Below are 24,548 nucleotides of genomic sequence, written 5' to 3'. Positions count from 1 at the left end.
TGTCTGACGGACGGCTCTAGCGGCTCCTGTCTGGCTGGCAGCTCTAGCGGCTCCTGTCTGGCGGACGGCTCAGTGGGCTCATGGCAGACGGGCGGCTTTGCAGGCTCATGGCAGACGGGCGGCCTTGCAGGCTCATTGCAGACGGATGGCCTTGCAGGCTCATTGCAGACGGATGGCTCAGATGGCGCTGGGGAGACGGATGGCTCAGATGGCGCTTGGCAGACGGACAGTTCAGTCATCGCTGTGCAGACGGCAGACTCCTGCCGGCTGAGGCGCACTGTAGGCCTGGTGCGTGGTGCCGGGACTGGTAGCACCGGGCTGGGGACACGCATCTCAGGGCTAGTGCGGGGAGCAGGAACAGGGCATACTGGACCCTGGGGACGCACATTAGGCCTAGTGCGTGGGGCCGGAACTGGTGGTACCGGACTGGGGACACGCATCTGGGCTAATGCGGGGAGCAGCAACAGGACGCACAGGACTCTGGGTATACACAGGAGGCTTGGTGCGTAATTTAGGCACTGGTGGTAAAGGGCTGGAGACACGCACCATAAGGCTAGTGCGTGGAGGAGGCACTGGTTGTACTGGGCTGGGGACCGTCACAGGAGAGTTAGTACATAGGGCTAATATAGGAGGTGCAGGACTAGGGAGGCGTACAGGAGGCCTGGTTCGTGGGACTGTCCTTTCCAGACGGTTAGCACGCACATCAGGACGAGCATGTAGAGCTGACTCAGGTAACCTCACATCCCGCACACGCTCTGTCGGGTGGATCTTGTGCCTCACGCACCAACACAGCAGCTCCCTCATTTCACTCTCTTCCAACCTCCCCAATAAATCCTTAACCGTCTCTGCATCATTCCCATTGCTCCCCTCCAATCTCAGCCCGACTGGGTCAGGTTCCCTCTTAGAGGAAGCACGGGAAGCACGGGAAGTTGACGCAGTTCTCCCATCAGGACTCGCCACATTCCTCATGAGCCCCTCCCCAAGAAATTTTTGGGTATTACTCACGGGTCTCCAGCCTTGCTTCCTTGCTGCCTCCTCATATCGCCTCCTCTCGGCTTTCGCTGCCTCCAGCTCTTCACGAGGGAGGCGATATTCTCCAGGTTGAGCCCAAGGTCCCTTTCCTTCCAATTCGTCCTCCCATCTCCAGAAATCCTGTGTAGGTAGGTCCTGTTGCCGCCTTCCATGCCGCTTGGTCCTATGGTGAGTAATTCTGTCACGATCGTGTGGTGGATTGACGGACCAAAACGCAGCAGTTGGAAAATAAGCCATCTTCCTTTTATTATGAAGAAGGCCAAAACGAAACAAAACACTGACACACTATACAAAACAAGAAAACGATCGTGAAGCTAAATACGAAGTGCACACACAAGCTACAAACGTACTGACATAGACAATTACTCACAACCAATGAGAGCCTATGGCCACCCTAAATAAGGCTCCCAATCAGAGACAACCGAAATCAGCTGTCTCTAATTGGGAACTCATTCAGGTAACCATAGACTCTCCTAGACAACTAAACATACATAGACAACGCTAGACATCTACACTCAACACAAACCCATATACTACACCCCATAACCCCTATACCATATAAACACCCAAAACTAACAAAACACAAACATTCCCCATGTCACACCCTGACCTAACTAAAATAATAAAGAGAACAAAGAATACTAAGGCCAGGGCGTGACAATAACAAGCCTGGCTAACAAGCTTGCCCATCCATCCATCCATCCAGTACCTTCTTCGTCATTTGAACTGGCATGTGGGGAGGGGTTAAGGAAGACACAAGACACACGAATGGAAGCATGCAACCATGGTAACCACAATTGGAAGGAAATATGTAGAACGAACTGCCAAGACTGGAGACATATTGCTTATATGCAAAGATGTGAATCATTTGATTTGATGTGCCAAGATTGTTTGTTTATTTCATTCATGGAATGACAAGTTGGGGCTTTAGCAAGAAACGTTCATTCACAATGGCCATGTTATTCCTTTACCCCTCTCTTTCCCAGGAGATCTCTCATGAAGATGTTTCCACAATCAGGGAAATCGATTATCTTCGACACATTTCCTGATCCGACAGATACCTGGGAGATCATCGAGACCATCGGGAAAGGGACTTATGGCAAAGTCTACAAAGTCCTCAACAAGATCGATGGCAGCAAAGCGGCTGTCAAGATCCTGGACCCCATCCATGTGAGTAATGTTTCCCTACTTAGGTTCTGAAGTATGTGTGTCTGCATGTCGAGGTGAATGCTTTTGAAATTAGCATGTTTTTGAAATGAGCATGTTGGGGCTTGGTATTTAAGTAGGCCAATAGTAGGAATGTCCTTTCATGCCATGCAGGTGTTGTCGTTACTATGCATTAGTGTGGCTGGCCGGTAGTAGACTTCGGTATGTTTATGGTCCTGGGGAGCCATAGTGAGGACACATCACATTCCCTGTAGCCCCAGACCTGTCATGTGGGGAGTTTCAGGAAGCTTCAGGCCCTGTACTGCCATCCATGATGAATAGAAATAACACATTAGTCAGGCACGTGGTTTTCGGACAAGTTTCACATGGATTTTCCCGTTTATTTTTCACACACTAGAAAAATGTCACGTGAGGAAAATAAATTGCACATTTTCAGACGTGTGTAAAGTTTCACAAAGATTTTTCACATACATTTTTCACATGACTCAGACACATGGTTTTCCAACATTTCACATGTGCTATTCTAAGTTTCACATGTGTGCTTTTGGAACCGGTGGTATTGGAACCCATGTCTCCCACAGGAGAAGCCAATGTCTTGACTGTTTGATCAAGAGGGCCAATATTGGGTTTGTCTTCCAATGTATATGTAATGAACACAATGGGAGACAGAGAGCTGGTTTAAAGCGCAGGGCGAAGCAGGTGTTTATTTGTAACGGACCACAGGAGGAGGCAGGCAGCTGGGTCCAGGGGCAGGCAGAATGTCATACACATGGGGTCCAAAAAGGCAACAGTACAGGCAGAACAGTACAGTACAGGCAGGGAAAAGGCCAGGAGTTCAAGCAATAGGTTGATAACAGGAAATCCGATAGGCTAAAGTACAGACAGGGAAAAGGCGTTGTTAGTGAGGCAGTGAACAATGTGAACAATATCTCACAATGACGGGGTGCAAAGAACTGAACTAAACCGTGTGTGATAATGACATACAGGTGTGTGAACAGGTGATCAGAATTCAGATGATTGGGATCTGGAGAGTGAGCTGCGTTCAGGAGATCTATGTGTTTGAGAGTGTGAGCTGGAAAGTGGGCTGGAAAGTGAGCTGTGTTCAGGGATCTATGTGTTTGAGAGTGTGAGTTAGAAACAGACATTACAGTATATTTATTATCAATTTCTCTCAATATCAGAATATTGACTGTTCAATAAAAAATAGGGCTGTCAAATGATACATTTTTTAAAATGAGTTAATCGCAGGATTTGCTGTGATTAATCACGATTAATAGCAAATTCAGAATGTTCTCGAATTGAGCTGGCATTTAAGCCTTTTTTACATAAAGAATATTGACGTCTTGATTTTGTCCAAAGTAACATTTAGCAAAATCAGGTATATTTAAGATTTAGCAAAGCTGTCATTAAGGCAAAGGGTGGCTACTTTGAAGAATCTCAAATGTAAAATATATTTGGATTATTTGAACACTTTTTTGGTTACTTCATGATTTTATATGTGTTATTTCATAGTTTTGATGTCTTCACTATTATTGTACAATGTAAAAAAAAGTGAAAATAAAGAAAAACCCTTGAATGACTAGGTGTGTCCTAACTTGTGACGGGTACTGTATATTTAAGAGCCAAAACATTTATTATGGACATAAAAAATCCTCAGAAACGCCATCTTGTTCTCATTGACTAGCATACTAAAATTAACTAGCTAGCTATCTTGTTTTCACTCGGTCAAAACAATAAGAGGGTACAACAAAAAGACCAGAAAACTCATCACAAATTTGTTAAACATGTAATCTCTAGATTTAGAAAATGTAACCATGTGTATAAACTGGAAAACAGGATAAAAAATAAGAAGATATGGAGAGATAGCTTCGCTGTTCTTTTCACTGGACTTCAACATTGGAAGAAGAAACACTACAAATACCTCTCCCTAGTGGTGTCGCATAGTATACATGTATATCAGTGCAACACAATGGAGCACTACAATACAAATGTGGTGGATGGCTCAGGAAAAATAAATCATAATTTTTTACGCACTTGAATTATTATACACAGGTAGAAAACATTGCTACTGCAACATGTTAACACCACCTTTTCACATGTGAGGAGAATAACATTATTTCACCCCCACATGTGAACTTGCAATTCCACATGTGAAACTTTGATTTTCACAGGTGAAGGTTTTTCAGATTCCACATGTGAAAGTGATATTTTCACATTAAGAGTTTTCTTACATGTGTAACTGCAAATGTGATTTTTACGTCATTGTTTTTCACATGTGAAATTGCAATTCACGTGAGGTGAAAACATGTTATTTTCCTCACATGAAAAAAGGTGGTGTCAACACTTGAACTGTACATTTAATACATGTGAAAATATGGTGTCATGAAAACAGCAATTTCCAATATGAAAATCCGATTTTCACATGTTAAACTGCAAATTTAAAGTCTATCTTATTGGCTTCTGTTCTCCTCTGAGGTTCTGTCTTCTGTTTGGTCACACTTTGTCACTTCATCAATCTTTTCTCTCTTTCTTCATTTCATATTCTCTATGTCTTTCTCTCTCTCAGTCAGTCTTCTGTCTCCACAACAGACTTCCCCAACCTCCTCATTAGAATTGTTCTTTCTCTTTCTTTCTCTTTATCAATTTATATATTTTATCTATCTCCATCTCTCTCTCTCTGTATAGCTTAATATCAGCCTCCCCTTCTTTTGATAACAACACAAAGCATCAACTGTAGATTTACCTAGATTGTGCTTTCAAGGCCCTACAATTACATGAAAGAGGGAAATGTTTCATTGTTCATTCACAAAACATATATTTCATTACTGATCTAGAGAAAATACACGTTTGAAATGAACGTGGTTGCTATGGCTATAAAATCGAGCTAACATTTTCTTCCTCTCACTCAGTTTTGAGAAATGACATCTGGTGAGATGCTGGAATAATATGACCCAAACGGCACGTTGCTACGTTGACAGAACATTTGAAAAGATCAACTACAGTAGCTACTTGACTGTATAATGTTTTCATTATTGGTCATGGAATTCAGTAAGCACTAGAAGTGTTTACAATTCCTAACAATGGTTTCTTTCAAAAGCAGATACTCAACGCTATACGTGGACAAGGTTTAAGTAGATTATGCAACTCTTGTTGTGTTCATTTGCTTTTCCAGGTACAATGAATGGCACTATTAAGTGAAAGCGTAATGAACAGTTGTTTTTATCCATTAAACTCTAGAATCATCTTAATAGCTGTCTCATTAGTCTGTAGAGAGTTTGTTACTGTATTTCATTAATGAAGAATAATTATCTATAGACCCTTCTCTGAGAGGAGCATCCTTTTAATCAATCGGTTGATAGGTTCCTGCAGAGAACACAAGCATGCAGTACATGCACAATATCACCCATTAAAGATGATCAGATTCGTAAGCATTGAGATGACATTTTAGTAACCACGGCTGTTGGTTCCATTATGACTGTTTAATTCCTCTTTGTGATGCGAGCATGTATTGTGATTTGGCATGTGATTGAATACATAACATGACAAACAATCTATCATAAGATTTGGCTGCAGAACACCAAATTGTCACAGATTAAGTCTCCTGTCATTTTACATTGTTGACCCATGTTGGTTATTGTTTTCCAGGATATCGATGAGGAGATTGAAGCAGAATACAATATCCTCAAGGCTCTCTCTGACCACTCCAATGTGGTTAAATTCTTCGGGATGTACTACCAGAAGGATGTCAAAAACGGGGACCAGTTGTGGCTAGTTCTTGAGGTAAAGCCCACAATGTTTTTTTGCTGTACATCAATGTGACTAACTATTTACGTTTTAGTCAATTATAAGACACTCTTATCCAGAGTGACTTACAGAAGCAATTAGGGTTAAGTGCCTTGGTCAATGATAGATTTGTTCAACTAGTCGGCTCTATACTAGGTAGACAGCACAGTGGTGAAGGGACAAGGCGGGGGAAGGTATTATGTAACAGTATAAGATTCAGCAGGAGGTCTGGACATACAGCTTTCCCATAGAAGACCATATGGGCTCTGGTGTCATTGGCTCAACCTGTGTCGTGCTGAGTGAAGCAGAGGAGGGATTTGCATTTCCTGGGCTGTCTCCACGAATCAGTGCGGATTTTGCTCTTGTCTGGCTGAGTGCAGTATATTCTGGGTGTCCAGGGGCTGTTTTCACAACTGCAAATATAAGTTAATTACACTTTTTATACTACCCTGCAATCGCCAACACATTGCCTGGCTCAGGTATTTTGTTTTCACATTGTCCTTTGGAGCACAGTTCAAGCAACTTATTGTGGATTCGTAACCAGTTTAGCTCAGCTTGGCTCAGCTCGGCTCAGTAGTGTCTAAAGGGTATAGGTGTCCTGAATGCTGGCCGCCAAGGGCCACTTCATTTGCTGTTCTTCTCCAGTCAATGGTTTGAATGATCAATTAATACAGTTTATTAACCAGAGTCGTTGATTGAAAGGTATGGATGGAAAACCAGAAAACATAACTGGTCTAGAGGACCTGAGTCGGGGATACCTTCTCTGGAGGCTCCATCATGGGAAGCTTATGTTCAGTATTGGTGTGAGTAAGACTCAACATCAGGTAGAGGATTTAGCTGAGCAATGTGCCTCAAGATTATAGCAGGTATCCCCAGGTGACCCTTTAATACGACGCACATTAACATGACATTAAAAGATCAGCATGTATAAATATTGTTCAAACTCACGCACGTGTTGTTACAGTTTTGTAGTGAGTTTTTAGGGCAATACAAAGGCACAATGTCAGCAGTCCAGTAAGCTTGTCAGTGTTACTAACTATTCTACTGTAAGTACAGTGTAATGCCTCGATTAAAAAGGATTTCCTCATTTCGACATGTCAAGTCAAGCGCAGTATTTGGCTGGCTCAAGAGGAAGAATAACCACAGTGAAGTCTGAGACTTTTGCCTGGCTGCTTTGTATTCACACAATGAAAAACAACCGTATCCTTCTGAACGTACTGAGTGTGAATTTCGTGACTCAATTATGAAAACGGTGTTTTTTGAGAGAAAAAATTCAAGGGGACCTTGTTGATGTTATGATTGTGAGAGGCAGTGTGGCCCGTAGCTCTGCATCCTTTACATTGTATTTCCCCCAGAATGGCAAGCTCCAGACAAACGTGTTTTACGGAGGTCAACCTGCGTCTGAGGAAAGTGTTAGCGAGGTCTGATGCGCCACTAGCTGAGCTTTGTGCTGTTGTAACGGCTGTCCTCCTCTTCTTCATCCGAAGAGGAGCAGGGATTGAACCAAGGCGCAGTGGAGTTTGAATACATAATGAATTTAATGACAAGACGAAAAAACACGAACTTGACTATACACTAACAAAACAAATAAACGGTGTAGAACAGATCTGAACGACGGACTCACATAACACACGAGAACGCACGAACAGGGAAAAAGCCTACACATAAATGACACTTAACAAACAAACCGAAACCAGTCCCGTGTGGCGCAACGACATACACAAACACAGGAGACAATCACCCACCACGAACACTGTGACAACGCCTACCTAAATATGACTCTTAATTAGAGGAACGCCAAACACCTGCCTCTAATTAAGAGCCATACCAGGCAACCCAAAACCAACACAGAAACAGAAAACATAGAATGCCCACCCAACCTCACGTCCTGACCAACTAACACACATAACAACTAACATAAATAGGTCAGGAACGTGACATTACCCCCCCCACAAGGTGCGAACTCCGGACGCACCAGCACAAAGTCTAGGGGAGGGTCTGGGTGGGCATCTAACCACGGTGGTGGCTCAGGCTCCGGGCGAGGTCCCCACCCCACCATAATCCATCCTAGCTTCCTCCCTCTAAGAATGTCCACCCTCTTTTTACCCCCACAAAATCCTCTTAATAACCTCACTAATAAGGACAGCACCGGGACAGAGAGATAAATCAAGACAGAGGGATAGATAAGAATATAGAGGTAGATCAAGATAGAGAGGGAGATCAGGATAGAGGGGCAACTCCGGACTGAAAGGCAGCTCCGGACAGAGAGACAGCTCTGGACTGATGGGCAGTTCTGGGTATCTAGCCGTTTCAGGCTGAAGGGCAGCTCATGGCTGACTGACGAATCTCGACGCTCATGGCTGGCTGAGGGCTCTCGACGCTCATGGCAGGCTGACGGCTCTCGACGCTCATGGCAGGCTGACGGCTCTCGACGCTCATGGCAGGCTGACGGCTCTCGACGCTCATGGCGCTCTGACGGCTCTGGCTGCTCATGGCGCTCTGACGGCTCTGGCTGCTCATGGCTCTCTGACGGCTCTGGCTGCTCATGGCTCTCTGATGGCTCTGGCTGCTCATGGCTCTCTGACGGCTCTGGCTGCTCATGGCTCTCTGACGGCTCTGGCTGCTCATGGCTCTCTGACGGCTCTGGCTGCTCATGGCTCTCTGACGGCTCTGGCTGCTCATGGCTCTCTGATGGCTCTGGCTGCTCATGGCTCGCTGGCGGCTCTGGCTGCTCATGGCTCGCTGGCGGCTCTGGCAGATCCTGTCTGGTTGGCGGCTCTGGCAGATCCTGTCTGGTTGGCGGCTCTGGCAGATCCTGTCTGGTTGGCGGCTCTGGCAGATCCTGTCTGGTTGGCGGCTCTGGCAGATCCTGTCTGGCTGACGGCTCTAGCGGCTCCTGTCTGGCTGACGGCTCTAGCGGCTCCTGTCTGGCGGATGGCTCTGTAGGCTCATGGCAGACGGGCGGCTTTGCAGGCTCATGGCAGACGGGCGGCTTTGCAGGCTCCTGGCAGACGGATGGCTCAGACGGCGCTGGGGAGACGGATGGCTCAGATGGCGCTGGGGAGACGGATGGCTCAGATGGCGCTGGGGAGACGGATGGCTCAGATGGCGCTGGGGAGACGGATGGCTCAGATGGCGCTGGGGAGACGGATGGCTCTGGCCGGATACGGTGCACTGTAGACCTGGTGCGTGGTGCCGGAACTGGAGGCACCGGGCTAAGGATAAGCACCTTCCTACTAGTGCGGGGAGCAGGGACAGGGCACACTGTATTCTCAAAGCCCACTCTATAACTGATGCGTGGTACCGGCACTGGTGACGCCGGGCTGAGGACAAGCACATCAGGATTAGTAGGGGGAGAAGATACAGTTTGTACAGGGCTCTGGAGACGCACTGGTAGCTTAGTGCGTGGGGCCGGAACTGGAGGCACCGGGCTAGATACACGCACTACAGGGAGAGTGCGTGGAGGAGGAACAGGGCTCAGGATACGCACTGGTAGCCTAGTGCGTAGTGTAGACACTGTAGGTACTAGGCTGGGGCGGGGAGGTGGTGCCGGAAATACCGGACCGTGGAGACGTACTGGCACTCTTGAGCATTGAGCCTGCCCAACCTTACCTGGTTGAATGCTCCCGGTTGCCCGACCAGTGCGGGGAGGTGGAATAACCCGCACCGGCCTATGTAGGCGAACCGGGGAAACCATGCGTAAGGCAGGTGCCATGTATGCCGGCCCGAGAAGACGCACTGGAGACCAGACGCGTTGAGCCGGCCTCATGACACCTGGCTCAATACCCAATCTAGCCCTACCAGTGCGGGGAGGTGGAATAACCCGCACTGGGCTATGCACTCGTACAGGAGACACCGTGCGCTCTACTGCGTAACACGGCGCCTGCCCGTACTCCCGCTCTCCACGGTAAGCCTGGGAAGTGGGCGCAGGTCTCCTACTTGCCCTTGGCCCACTACCTCTTAGCCCCCCCCCCCAAGAAATTTTTGGGAATTACTTACGGGCTTTTCGGGCTTCCGTGCCAGACGCGTTCCCTCATAGCTCCGGTTCCTCTCTCCGGTAGCCTCTGCTCTCCTCCGTGCCTCCAGCTCAGCTTTGGGACGGCGATATTCTCCCTCCTGTGCCCATGGACCTCTCCCGTCCAATATTTCCTCCCAAGTCCAGAAATCCTTGTTGCCCTGTCGAGCTTTCCCTTGCCTCCGCTGCTTGGCTCTGGAGTGGTGGGTGATTCTGTAACGGCTGTCCTCCTCTTCTTCATCCGAAGAGGAGCAGGGATTGAACCAAGGCGCAGTGGAGTTTGAATACATAATGAATTTAATGACAAGACGAAAAAACACGAACTTGACTATACACTAACAAAACAAATAAACGGTGTAGAACAGATCTGAACGACGGACTCACATAACACACGAGAACGCACGAACAGGGAAAAAGCCTACACATAAATGACACTTAACAAACAAACCGAAACCAGTCCCGTGTGGCGCAACGACATACACAAACACAGGAGACAATCACCCACCACGAACACTGTGACAACGCCTACCTAAATATGACTCTTAATTAGAGGAACGCCAAACACCTGCCTCTAATTAAGAGCCATACCAGGCAACCCAAAACCAACACAGAAACAGAAAACATAGAATGCCCACCCAACCTCACGTCCTGACCAACTAACACACATAACAACTAACATAAATAGGTCAGGAACGTGACAGCTGTCTGATATTTGACCCTCAAATTTGAGATCCTGCTGTGAAGATCGAGAGAGACTGTTTCAAATATTATATGAACTGCTGGTAATAATGGTCAGCTGGCCCAGGAGGCTCTGGTGGGAAAGCTCACAGCGCCAAAAGTCACACATGCTGTCTGTGTTAGATGTTCAGATTCCAGTTGTGTGTTCGTTTGTGTCTAATCACATAATATCTTTGTATGTAGGGTTAGATGTAGGATATTTTCTGTATGTTAACGAACAGTGTTTGCCAGTGTAATTGTGTGCGTTTTTGAGTTGTGTGAGTGTGATTGTGAATGTATATGTGCACTTGCGTGCATTGTGTGTGCACGTGTGTCCCCGGCATTTGTTTGTGAGCCCCTATTGAAGCATGCAGGACAAGCGGCCTCTCTGCTGTGCCTCAGGGAAAGTTATTTGTTGGCCTGCTTCTTAACTGATGTTGTCCTCCGTGCCGCTGTGTTCTGTGTGATGCTTCAGCCTGTTTCCATTACCCAGGCCTCTTTTACAAGTCTGTAATCTAAGGTAAAGTAGCCAAGCTTGAACAAAGCTCACACATTTCTGTTATCCAAGCTCAGAGGGCTTGAACATTATCAACTATCCCCTCTCGGTGTAATGCTAACCCAGTAGATCGTTTTCACATCGCCAGCTTATGTTTCTGCCTGGCTCTCCTCAGTTTCCTTCCCGGTGGAAGGGTCGTTTAATCACCTGTCTGACTTTATGTCAGGCTCCTCTCTGAATGAAAGTCGGACTTCAAACCAATAATGTTAGCAGCAGGAGGACAGGGGTTTTCTGTTAGCATGATCAGCATAAGCATACTCTGAATACAATGTTACCACACCATTCAGACTTCCAAAGCATACCAATCAAGGGCCGCAGTCTTAGTTAGAGTAAATCCTATTCTGTCACAAGGCAGGTGTTGATATGTACCAATTGGGCCTTTGTTTTAAGTCCTCACTAGGACTCCCTGAGGTATTTCAGTGGAGCACATTTACCGCGGGTTAGAAAAGCAAAGCCAGTGTTTGGGCGAGTTCAGTCAGTTGTTTGCTCTCTATCCCCACTGTGTTTTGCATATCTGTATGCAAACTCTTTCCTCATTCAAAAACCTCAAGCCAGCAGGCCAAATCTGAGGGACTAATCCACGGGGCCTGCCAGTCGCGTTTCTGGACGCAGTGTGTGTGTGTGTGTGCGTGTGTGCGTGTGTGCGTGTGTGCGTGTGTGCGTGTGTGCGTGTGTGTGTGTGTGTGTGTGTGTGTGTGTGTGTGTGTGTGAGTGTGTGCATGTGTGTGTATTTATACAAAGGGAGAGGGGAAAATACAAAGGGGTGAGGATGGGTGATAGAGGATGCAATCACCATGGTTACAGTCCTTCCTTCTGAACTGTAATTTTCCGTGGTTCATTGTGGATCAGAGGATCCCCTCTCCTCACGCCACGCTGCTCATTATGACGACGATCTGCACAAATTGCATCCTTCACTTTGTTGCTTCCTCATTGGGCCTCATTGGGCTCTGCTCTTGTGCTTATATCTCAGTCTCTCTAGTGGACTCCTTTATGATAGATAGCGGATGTGGGGAGATGAGGGAGCTTTCATCTTTTGCTCCCAATCTGGGTCCATTGAAGGTTTGAGACCTCAACCCTATCAAAACTTCAAAGATACCAATAAAGGGACCAATTTGATTCTCTAATTGGGAATATTGTCGACCTAAATTGTAAACCTTGATATTTTTGGTTCTCATGGTTGAATGGTAAACCCAAGGAGCTGTGCTATTTATGGGGCAGCAAGTAGCCCAGTGGTTAGAGCGTTGGGCCAGTAACCGAAAGGTTGCTAGATCGAATCCTCAAGGTAAAAATCTGTCGTTCTGCCCCTAACAAGGCAGTTAACTAACTGTTCCTGGGCCGTCATTGTAAATAAGAATTTGTTCTTACCTTACTTGCCTAGTAGAATTTTTTTTAATGTAATTTTCAAGATCTTATTTCACATGGCTTTTTAAATTTACTTGGTACTTTATGATGAAAAGCCATGAACTAACATAATTAGGAGTTTAGTTAGGAATAACTTTAATTCAACTTTAATGTTCTCCTGTCTTTGAAATCAAATCAAATGTTATCTGTCACGTGCGCCGAATACAACAGGTGTAGACCCTTACAGCATTTACATTTACATTTACATTTAAGTCATTTAGCAGACGCTCTTGTCCAGAGCGACTTACAAATTGGTGCATTCACCTTATGATATCCAGTGGAACAACCACTTTACAATAGAGCATCTAAATCTTTTAAGGGGGGGGGGTTAGAAGGATTACTTTATCCTATTCCTTAAAGAGGTGGGGTTTCAGGTGTCTCCGGAAGGTGGTGATTGACTCCGCTGACCTGGCGTCGTGAGGGAGTTTGTTCCACCATTGGGGTGCCAGAGCAGCGAACAGTTTTGACTGGGCTGAGCGGGAACTGTACTTCCTCAGAGGTAGGGAGGCGAGCAGGGCAGAGGTGGATGAACGCAGTGCCCTTGTTTGGGTGTAGGGCCTGATCAGAGCCTGAAGGTACGGAGGTGCCGTTCCCCTCACAGCTCCGTAGGCAAGCACCATGGTCTTGTAGCGGATGCGAGCTTCAACTGGAAGTCAGTGGAGAGAGCGGAGGAGCGGGGTGACAAGAGAGAACGTGGGAAGGTTGAACACCAGACGGGCTGCGGCGTTCTGGATGAGTTGTAGGGGTTTAATGGCACAGTCAGGGAGCCCAGCCAACAGCGAGTTGCAGTAATCCAGACGGGAGATGACAAGTGCCTGGATTAGGACCTGCGCCGCTTCCTGTTCGAGGCAGGGTCGTACTCTGCGAATGTTGTAGAGCATGAACCTACAGGAACGGGTCACCGCCTTGATGTTAGTTGAGAACGACAGGGTGTTGTCCAGGATGACGCCAAGGTTCTTAGCACTCTGGGAGGAGGACACAATGGAGTTGTCAACCGTGATGGCGAGATCATGGAACGGGCAGTCCTTCCCCGGGAGGAAGAGCAGCTCCGTCTTGCCGAGGTTCAGCTTGAGGTGGTGATCCGTCATCCACACTGATATGTCTGCCAGACATGCAGAGATGCGATTCGCCACCTGGTTATCAGAAGGGGGAAAGGAGAAGATTAATTGTGTGTCGTCTGCATAGCAATGATAGGAGTGATGGGAGTGCAATGATGTGAGGATATGACAGAGCCAAGTGACTTGGTGTATAGCGAGAATAGGAGAGGGCCTAGAACAGAGCCCTGGGGGACACCAGTGGTGAGAGCACGTGGTGCGGAGACAGATTCTCGCCACGCCACCTGGTAGGAGCAACCTGTCATGTAGGACGCAATCCAAGCGTGGGCCGCGCCGGAGATGCCCAACTCGAGTAAGGTCTACAGTGAAATGCTTACTTACTAACCAACACCTGGGAGCGGCCCGTCAGGAAATGCAAGATCTAGTTGCAGAGGGAGGTGTTTAGTCCCAGGATCCTTAGCTTAGTGATGAGCTTTGAGGGTACTATGGTGTTGAACTCTGAGCTGTAGTCAATGAATAGCATTCTTTCATCGGTGTTCCTTTTGTCCAGGTGGGAAAGTACAGTGTGGAGTGCATCATCTGTGGATCTGTTTGGGCGGCATGCAAACTGGAGTGGGTCTAAGGTTTCTGGGATAATGGTGTTGTTGTGACATTACCAGCCTTTCAACACACTTCATGGCTACGGACGAGAGTGCTACAGGTCTGTAGTCATCTAGGCAGGTTGCCTTCATGTTCTTAGGCACAGGGACTATGGTGGTCTGCTTGAAACATGTTGGTATTACAGATTCAATCAGGGACATGTTGAAAATGTCAGTGAAGACACCTGCCAGTTGGTCAGCACATGCCCGGAGCACACGTCCTGGTAATCTGTTTGGCCCTGCAGCCTTGTGAATGTTGACCTGTTTAAAAGTCTTACTCACGTCGGCTTCGGAGACTGTGCTCACACAGTCGTCCGGAACAGTTAATGCTCTTATGTATGTCTTAGTGTTGCTTGTCTCGAAGCGAGCATAGAAGTGATTTAGCTCGTCTGGTAGGCTCGTGTCACTGGGCAGCTCGCGGCTGTGCTTCCCTTTGTAGTCTGTATTAGTTTGCAAGCCCTGCCACATAAGATGAGCGTCGTAGCCGGTGTAGTACAATTCAATCTTAGCCCTGTATTGACGCTTTGCCTGTTTGATAGTTCATCGGAGGGCATAGCTGGATTTCTTACAAGCTTCCAGCTTAGAGTCCCGCACCTTGAAAGCGGCAGCTCTACCCTTTAGCTCAGTGTGAATGTTGCCTGTAATCCATGGCTTCTGGTTGGGGTATGTATGTACAGTCACTGTGGAGACGACGTCCTCGATGCACTTCTTGATAAAGCCAGTGACTGATGATAAAGCCAGTGACTGATGTGGTGTACTCCTCAATGCCATCGGAAGAATCCCGGAACATGTTCCAGTCTGTGATAGCAAAACACACAAAGCAATGTTTCAGTCCCTTATTATCAATTATGCAAACAACCTCTATAACGTCAGCCCAATGTTACATTTTGAATTATTATCTTTTTGTGGTACTAATAGCTCTTCCAGCATCGTATTAGTCATAAATTGATATTGCTGTCTATTCTGTGCCCATGTTGTATTTATGATTTTTATTTTAATCAGTGGACCTTAGTCTTCTCCTCACTAACAGCACATAACACATTGCTAATTAAGTGATACTGCCTGAGAAGCCGGTGTTCGGAGGATATATTGGCACAGGTGTTGTGTACCATCATATTCAAATAATGATTGACATATTTTCATTAAAGACGTTAATTTGATTAATTTATTCATACTATTTAATCCTTCCATGAGATATAGTCCAGACACAAATCTAGGGTTGCTACCGAAGCCGGCTGGTTGTTCATTCTATCGGTTAGGTTGCCAGAGACGAGACCCAATCGTGAAGTCTTTTCGTTCTCAATCTATGGATCTTCGTTCTAAATGTTTCGTTGCCGTGATGGCTAGCAACATTCTTATCCCTTGCTTGCTAGCTAGCCAACTTCGGCTAACACAGTCACGTCAAACAGTGCAACCAGAATAACAGCAAAGTGCAGCATTTGTGTTTGGTTAAGCTGTTTTCTAGTGACATTTATTTCGATCATCCATAACAATGAGCTAATGATGTGCGATTTTGCCTGGCATAGAACATTTGCTCTCTCGCCAGGACACTGTTCAGAGGAGCTAGCCATCAACACAGCTAACACAATCACATATAACTGAAGCTGGAATGACAGCAAACCAGCTGCATTTAGTTTCTTTTGACCTCTTTTCCCACCGACATTTCTTTGTATATATCCATAAAAAGGATGCTGGTTCATGATTTCGACTGTCTGAGTAAAGCTGCCTGCTTGTCTGTCTCGTCCAGAGTCCCAACATCTTCATTATGGTGGGACAGCTGCAAATTGACTTTTGATATTGAAACAATGTTGCAAATGTCGGAGAGATAGATGGCAACGTTTACACAAATCTCTGCTATTTTTTTGTGGTGGAGATCAAGTTTATAAATTGCCTGGTTGGGCTGATCAGACAGTGGATTGCGCAGTGAGATAGAACAGTAAATAGGCATTTTAACGTCATAGCCTTAGCCGGTGGTAACTTGTGGAATAGACACCGGCTGGAATTAAGTTTTAGCCAATCAGCATCCAGGATTACACCCACCTGTTGTATAAAAGGAAATAAGGCCTCGAGTGCCAGGGAGTGAAGTGGTTGGCAGGATAAAGCTAGCATCTTGGGTAGTTCTGGCTTAATCTCTGCACCCAGAATCAAGTCATGCGTGCGTGCTTGGTCAGCTACTCAACAAATGTAAAATGGTTTGTCTGAAACGAGTGACTTCCTATGTGCAGGGCTAGCTATACATATGCCTGACTACTACTGCTGTTTCCCCCTCACTGAGTTGCTACACAATGTCGAGGTTCCAGTTCCTCACAGAGATACGGTGCCTGAAGACACCCTGTCTTACACTTACACTGTGTGCTTTTGGAAGTCATCGAATCAAATCAAATGTGATTTGTCACATACACGTGTTTAGCAGATGTTATAACGGGTGTAGCGAAATGAGTGGTAAGGTAAGCCGATGTAAAAATACTTGTAGCCATGTCATTCAGTATCAAAGCTCAAAGGATAACCTCTGAGCTGATAACACCAGACTTAAACTGTAACGCAAACTCTTATGTAGGGAAGCTAGTTGAACAGTGATGCGCCCAAACAACGGTTAGTGTCATCAGTAGTGCCATGATCACAGGGTTATGGCAGTTGTCGTCAGCGTTTACATATTGTTGCATACATGGCTAAATATTGTACAGACTTATTTTCAAACCAATGAAAATGATCCAAAACAACCAAACAATTACCGCGAAGCACGTTGGCATGATTAGTATTGGAGCACACTGCAACCATCAATTCTATGACCACCATCCCACCATAATAATGAAGGATCATTGCAGCGATGGCATGTTTAATGCAGATAAACTAACAGGGGGGAGATTGCGTTCATTATACACCGGGTGACATAAATATTGAGACAGCGATCCCTATGATAGGGGTAGATAATTGTTCCGTCTGTGAAATGAGCTGAGAAGATGGATCCGTGGTCTGACGTTTAAATAGCCCGGCACTCTGCTTTTTGACACACATATATCAATCATAGTGTGCCGCTGCTTCAAACCCCTCGGCCACTCTGCCCTTGTGTACCCAATACCTTCATTTGAACAGCCATCCAGTGCTCTGTTCTACGCTTTAAGTTGTGAAATCACTTCATATAAAGTGCTAATAACATGCATCTAATCATGTTTAATTTTCTTTTTTGAAACACACTATTTGTCTTTCAGCTCTGTTGTCTTCAAGCATGCATTTTACTCCCTTAAAAACACTGTCCTTATTCTCCCTGACTCCAAGTCGCCAACTCTGGCCGTTATTAATTGACAATGAGGTTTATAATGGATTTGTTTTTAGGGCTTTAAATAAACACAGTCAGAAATCAGAGACCTTGGCCTGAGGACCAAACACGCACACCATGCACTCACACACGTACACACACACACCCACACACGCACGCGCACACGCACGCACGCACACACACACATGCACACGAGCACGCACACACACGCACGCGCATGCACACACACACACACACACACACACACACACACACACACACACACACACACACACACACACACACACACACACACACACACACACACACAATGATTAAACATAATTTTTGTTACAAGTTGAAAAGTAACAAAGGAAAACATGAGATATGTACATGTTGGAAAAAAAAGATTTCTTACAAGAAATCTTTGTGTCCTTTTATGGAGACATCTCTTTGTGCTGCAGTAAACATAGATCTACACAATTATACTGCTCAATATAACTAGCTGCACCTGTAGAGAAAACATCTCCAAGCTTAAAATGGAATGCCCAATCAAAAGAGGGGGGCATGGGGAGGGGGGGGCATACATATTTGTGACATCCTCATCATCTTTTCTTCTTCTTTTTTTCATGGTCTTTGATCCATTAAACTCATTTACATGACAAAAGCAGCACCTGATCTGTATTGGATCATCTCCTGTTCTGTTTCGAGGCTTACTGGCCAAACCTTTGAGCTGACAAAGAAGAACTATGGTGATTCACAATATGCATTTCTTTTGAAGCTGTCTTGTTGCGTTGTGGTGATTGGTTAAGGTCCACATGTCCTATAGGCGGGATCATCATGTGATGACTCACAGTACCCACTGACAGCTCTTAGCTAATGATTGACAGGACCCAGTATAGCAATGATGATGACCCAGTATGGAGCTCAGAAAGTTTCACATCCCTACTACTAGTTAGCTATCGTCATCGGGTTTCCACTAGCTACCACAACCACAAAGTCAAAATGGCTATATCGTAAAAATGTATTAAAACAAAAATGTGCTTTTGTCTTTATTTAAGGTTAGAGTTAGGCAATAGTTTAGCAGTGTGGTTAGGGATAAGGTTAGGTTTAAAATCTGATTTGAAGAAAATAAATTGAAATAGGTGGTGTTTATGACTTTATGGTTGTGGTAACTAGTTTGTGTACAGTATTTCATACCATCCCTCCATTTTTATTGTGGGTATAAATAGCAGGCTAAGACTTTTAAATCCAACAGCTAGTCTAGCAGAAGGTAGGGGGATGGAGCTGGTGATGGCAGCTAACAGTATTAGCCCCTAAGTCTCAAGTCATTTCCATACAACATGTGAGGAATTATGTTCATGTCTTGTCCAAAGCTGACTGTAACAATGTGCCCACAGTCTCTCGTGGGGAGATAACCATGAGGTTTCAAAAAGAAGCCAATATCTGACATTAAAGTATATGTTCTTCGTGTAGACTTGTCTGAACTCTGGGGATATTTGACCAATGTTGACAGAAGAGACAATCTGATTTGATGGGTTCTGGTTTAGGGCCAAATGTGGGTATTGATGGAATTAGCTATTTTGAGATGTGTACCTGTAACAGTAGTTGGCAACATGACTTGAAGTGACTCAAATGCAAGAACTTAATAAGATAATACGCTACATCTAGGTAATCCCAAATAGAAAACAATGTAGCTAAGCGTGAAATTTCACACGTCATCTTTAGTCAGCCAAGGGGTGCGACTGCCTCTTTCAACATGTCCAAAATAATTTATGTTGGCGTTAAATGGGGCACTCTAGAAGACCAAACAGTGTGGCTGGGAGAGAGAGTGCTAACGTTTAGCTTGGCTAATGCCATGGCACTGGAGCCTAGCTAGCTCATTAAAATGGATTGGTCTGCCTTGCCCTGTGTAATTTAATGATGACAGGTGATCTCGGCTGTGATGTGGACTCTGACGTCAGGCTCAGCCGGCTCTCTGAGACGCTCCTGTCTGCAGAGGCTTCTGATACGCCCTGCTTGACTGCAGTCTGTCTGCAAAGGCTGATAGGAAATAGCCGGGGCTTGCAGTTAGTGAAGTGAAGTATTACTGTTACAGTTTATGGAATACTGGGGTTTTGACTGAGCTTCTATTTAACAATGTTTTTCCATATCATCAGGACAGACAGACAGACATGCAGGTACAACATATCATGGTTTAGTCCTTGCGAGGGCAAATCAGTTCGCCCATGTTCAGCCCTCTAGGGGTCTGTGTGAAGCTCTCACATGTGAAGGGTGCTTGACATGATCTGACTTCCCTAACAATACACCACCTGGTTACCACACATCTTGTCTGTCGTCATCACACGTCTTGACGTCCCTATCTAAGTGTTGAAGGAAACATAAGAAAACAGGAGAATTTAAGCATATCAAAGCGGCACGTCCATCTACAGTCATGACCAAAATTACTGGCACCCTTGATAAAGATGAGCAAAAAAGACAAATACTGAGCTATATTGTGTGCTCAAAAAAATTCTGAAATGCTATTATTTTCTGCTAACACAACTGCTCAGATTTGATTTAACAAGGTATCTTTTTATTTTTGTAGATTTTTACGTGTCAAAATGATTGGCACCACTATTTTTATTGCTACGGCAGGATAACAACACTGAGCCGTTAGAACAATCCATCTTTCCAGATCCTTGATGTCCTTCATATGTGTTTACGGACTGCCCTCTTCAATTCAAACCACAGGTTTTCAATGGGTTTCAAGTCTGGAGATGGAGATGGCCATTGCAAATGTTGATTTTGAGGTCGATTAACCATTTCTTTGTGGATTTTGATTAGTTCTTGGGGTTATTGTCTTGCTGGAAGATCCACTTGCAGCCAAGTGTCAGCCTCCTGGTAGAGGCAACCAGGTTTTTTGGCTAAAATGTCCTGGTACTGGGTAAAGTTCATTGTGTCGTTGACCTCATCAATGGCCCCACGACCAGTGGAAGCAAAATAGGCCCATAACCTCAAGCTCGGCCTCCATATTTTACTGTAAGTATGGGGTTCTTTTCTGTAGTATGCATCCTTCTTTCGATGACAAATTATTTTGGGGCTCTTTGGCCACACATACCAGTGGTTGAAAACGGGCAGCACTAATTCTGACCCCTATCTTTTATATAGTTATTTGGAAATAGCTCATTTTATTAGTTTAAGATAATATCACTTTTAAATGTTTTGGAGCATTACAATATTGCTCAGTATTTGTACTATTCATTTTTTACAGTCTTTTGTATATTATTCTGTATATTCGAACCATTTCCTTTCCTTTCCCCCATTTAAAAAGTGCACACGTGTACTGTAAACTGTAGACTAAGTGGAACAGGCAAATTACAACTCCCTGTGGTTAGCTCAATGAATGGATGTAACTGGCAGAGAAACATGAGGGCAGAAACACAGTGCACAATGGCTTTGGGCCATGTGGACAGAATGTTAATGAGATCAGAAAATGGCTCTGTCTTTTTGGGAACTCCTTACAAAGTCACAAACAGAGAAGCTATCTATAAAAACCTGGTTGTGTTACTGCATTTTTCCTCGATCCATTTCCCATCCTCATATATTTGGGGAATTTAGTATTAAAACATTGTTTTTGCTTGCATTTCCGTGACTTGTGAATGATCATGGAAACAAATATCACAAAAACGCTATAAACTCTCTATAACTTGTTACCATTACATCATAGTAGACATGATTACATTGATGATTACACTTTGTGTTTTGTGACTCACTCTGAGAATTATTGTGAAACATTTTTAGGTTGTCCTCCACAAGAGGGTGCTTCTAATTTTCTGTAACCACTGAGTTTTCTTCCCTCATTATCCTTTCAATTCACAAGTGAGACAGAGATGTCTCTGATTATAGGAGTGTAAGTGTTCTACGCATAATTAGACAAATAGACATTTCCCTTTTTGAATGCAAAATGCTTTTATGCATGCAATTCCTCATGAAAAATGCAGGCAAAACAAGTACCACTTCTGAGAGTGCATAGACAAAATATTTATTGCTTGATTCAAGCTTCCCACTGATGCAGATGAGATGTCATTGTGTCTGTCTATAAAGTACTTAGACACAGCTACTTAGAGTGTACTATTATGTGGCACTCTGTTTCCTCCACATCTCAGTCGGCACTCAAGGGCGTTTTCCCCTCTATCTGGAGGTCAGGTGATGACAGCCCAAAATAATGGGGTATTATTGTTGCCTTGGCAACACATAGGGCAATTTTCTGTGATTTTCCTGTGATTTTCAGGCAGGCGTTGACATAATCGAGCCACATCTCACTTTAAGGAGATAGATTGTGCTACTCACAATGTAACATAGCAACCTTTATGTAGTATGCGGAAAGTTACATTTCCTCGTACGAGAGATATGTTGTGTAATCAAGCGTAGTTTTTTTTTTTTTTTGTGGTGTAAAATGAGCACTGATCACATGGTAATGAAAACAAATCCAATGACTCAAGTCTGCTTTCCCTTGACATGCTGCTCAGTAAAGCGCTCTGCCAAATGTATACTTTAAAACACTTTTCGTGGGTTTTCATCAAGGCATATGCATATGCATGGACTTTAATCTTCCTGACAGGAATAGTCTCCAAAGTAGGCGGAGGTGCTTGATTCGAGGACCTCGATTCGCACATCTTTAATAATTACAGTTTAGTCATCACAAAGCCGATTATACCCCTCTTAGGAGAATCTGCATTTTCTCTATACGCACAATTCCTACCTCCCCCTAAGCTGTTTCATATAGATAAGCGTAGAGAGATTGAACAAAATAATCAACTATCACCACCATGGTCTTCAGAGCTTTGAAGATTCCTTCTGAAATCTTAATTTTATACCCAGCGCTTTTATCAGAAGGGTGTTACACAATGCGAAGCTACGGTATGCACATCGAGATGTGGCATATCTAGATTTAAGCTCATTGTCTCAGCTTTGGCCAGAATATGCTGACTCACGCTACGGTTTAGTAAAGGAAAGCCATTGTCTTCTCTCTTTCTTATGTGCCTGTAGCTCTGCAATGGAGGTTCGGTGACAGACCTGGCCAAAGGCATGCTGAAGAGAGGGGACAGAATGGATGAGGCGATCATTGCCTATATCATACACGAGGCCCTCACGGTAAGCATGCTCTTTGAACGGTGGATGGACTTGTGACAGAGAGAGAGAGAGAGAGAGAGAGAGAGAGAGAGAGAGAGAGAGAGAGAGAGAGAGAGAGAGAGAGAGAGAGAGAGAGGGAGATAGAGAGCGAGAAACAAAGACTGAAAATTACTTTTCCCAACTATGAATTGAATGACCCTCTTTCCGATGACTTACTATATTACTACTATCTCTACTGTTACAGGGTCTCCATCACCTGCACATCAACAAGACCATCCACCGGGATGTCAAAGGCAACAACATCCTACTGACCACACAAGGAGGGGTGAAGCTGGTGGACTTTGGTACGCTCTGTGGTGTGTGTGTGTGTGTGTGTGTGTGTGTGTGTGTGTGTGTGTGTGTGTGTGTGTGTGTGTGTGTGTGTGTGTGTGTGTGTGTGTGTGTGTGTGTGTGTGTGTGTGTGTGTGTGTGTGTGTGTGTGTGTGTGTGTGTGTGTGTGTGTGTGTGTGTGTGTGTCTGTATGGCTCAGTATATTGTGTTCATTTGTCAGCGGCCTATGTGTGCCTACCTGTCTGTGATACTGCCGATGGATCAAATCCATTACCCCAAATTGTTTGCCACCTTAATTGGCTTACATTTATTTTCTTATCCAGGGTGGAATACGTTTACCCGGTGGTGGGAAGGTGGTAGGTGGGTAGCCGCAAATACATTTCCATTAGACGCAGTGTCTCCTGCATTTGGCCTCACCGCAGAGGACATTGTTGTTATTTCCTCTGTGTTAGCAATGCAGCGCTGATTTGTTTTGTGCTATTCTCAACCAAATGAAGCTCTCTGTGCACTAGCCAGAATCTGAATAAGGAGAAATGATTCAGGCCATTTCAAGCGGTGACTCAGCGAAGCTCCTTTGGGGCCTGAAAAGCAGTATGCCTCTTTCCATTACAGCTGAATCTCCTCTTTATTCAGCCTGTTAAGCGAAGCTTCTCTTAAAAGCATCAACCTGCGCATGTTGCTGCCTCCCTCTCTTCCCTCACTTAAACCAATGAGTAATGCGTCTTGTGAATTTTTGTCCGCTCCATAGAAATTCCACGAATAACACACTTCGCCCATTTGCGCTCTCTGTTGCCGCTCCTCTGTTTAACACTTCCATTAACGAGGTATTCACTTCTGAGGAGGCTCCACTTTAGCTATAAGCTACTCTCAAGTGATACTCTCACGACTCGCTGTGCTCGCCCAATCCCTCAGTAAGATGGTCGCCACCCGCTTCAGTCCATATCAGCCCCAGTGCAGAGGCAATGTAAAGATGCTAATTACGTTGGGGGAATTCTGGGTAGCGGAGAGATAACGGGGAAGCTTGGCATTCACGCAATGAGGGTAGAAAGGGAGGAGGAGGGTGAAGCTGGACATATGAAATAAGCAGATAGGAGGAGCAGACCCCACAGAGGGAAATAGAGAGGGAGATAGTGATGACTCACAACCCCACAGAGAGAAAGAGAGAGGGAGACAGTGATGACTCATGACCCCACAGAGCAAACGAGAGAGGAAGATAGTGATGACTCATGACCCCACAGAGAGAAAGAGAGAGAGAGATAGTGATGACTCATGAAACCCACAGAGAGAAAGAGATAGGGAGATAGTGATGACTCATGACCCCAAAGAGAGAAAGAGATAGGGAGATAGTGATAACTCATGACCCCACAGAGAGACAGCGAGAGGGAGATAGTGATGACTCACAACCCCACAGAGAGAAAGCGAGAGGGAGATAGTGATGACTCACAACCCCACAGAGAGAAAGAGAGAGGGAGACAGTGATGAC

General features: G+C 45.1%; 1 protein-coding gene across 1 annotated transcript in view; it reads left to right on the top strand.

Annotated features, from left to right (window-relative positions):
* The first annotated feature begins 1,872 nt into the window (after nucleotides 1–1,872).
* Nucleotides 1,873–24,548, top strand: part of myo3a (myosin IIIA) — a 68,423-nt gene continuing 45,747 nt past the window's right edge. Inside the window, exons 1-4 of the mRNA XM_055928911.1 lie at nucleotides 1,873–2,202; nucleotides 5,845–5,979; nucleotides 22,652–22,756; nucleotides 22,980–23,079. Of these exons, the coding sequence (XP_055784886.1) occupies nucleotides 2,029–2,202; nucleotides 5,845–5,979; nucleotides 22,652–22,756; nucleotides 22,980–23,079 (514 nt within the window). The 5' untranslated portion in view covers nucleotides 1,873–2,028. The remainder of the gene's footprint in view (nucleotides 2,203–5,844; nucleotides 5,980–22,651; nucleotides 22,757–22,979; nucleotides 23,080–24,548) is intronic.

This window comes from Salvelinus fontinalis, chromosome 7 (genome assembly GCF_029448725.1).
Source record: "Salvelinus fontinalis isolate EN_2023a chromosome 7, ASM2944872v1, whole genome shotgun sequence".
Lineage (NCBI taxonomy): Eukaryota > Metazoa > Chordata > Actinopteri > Salmoniformes > Salmonidae > Salvelinus > Salvelinus fontinalis.
Note: the sequence above shows the minus strand (reverse complement) of the source record. Positions and strands in the feature narration are given on the sequence as shown.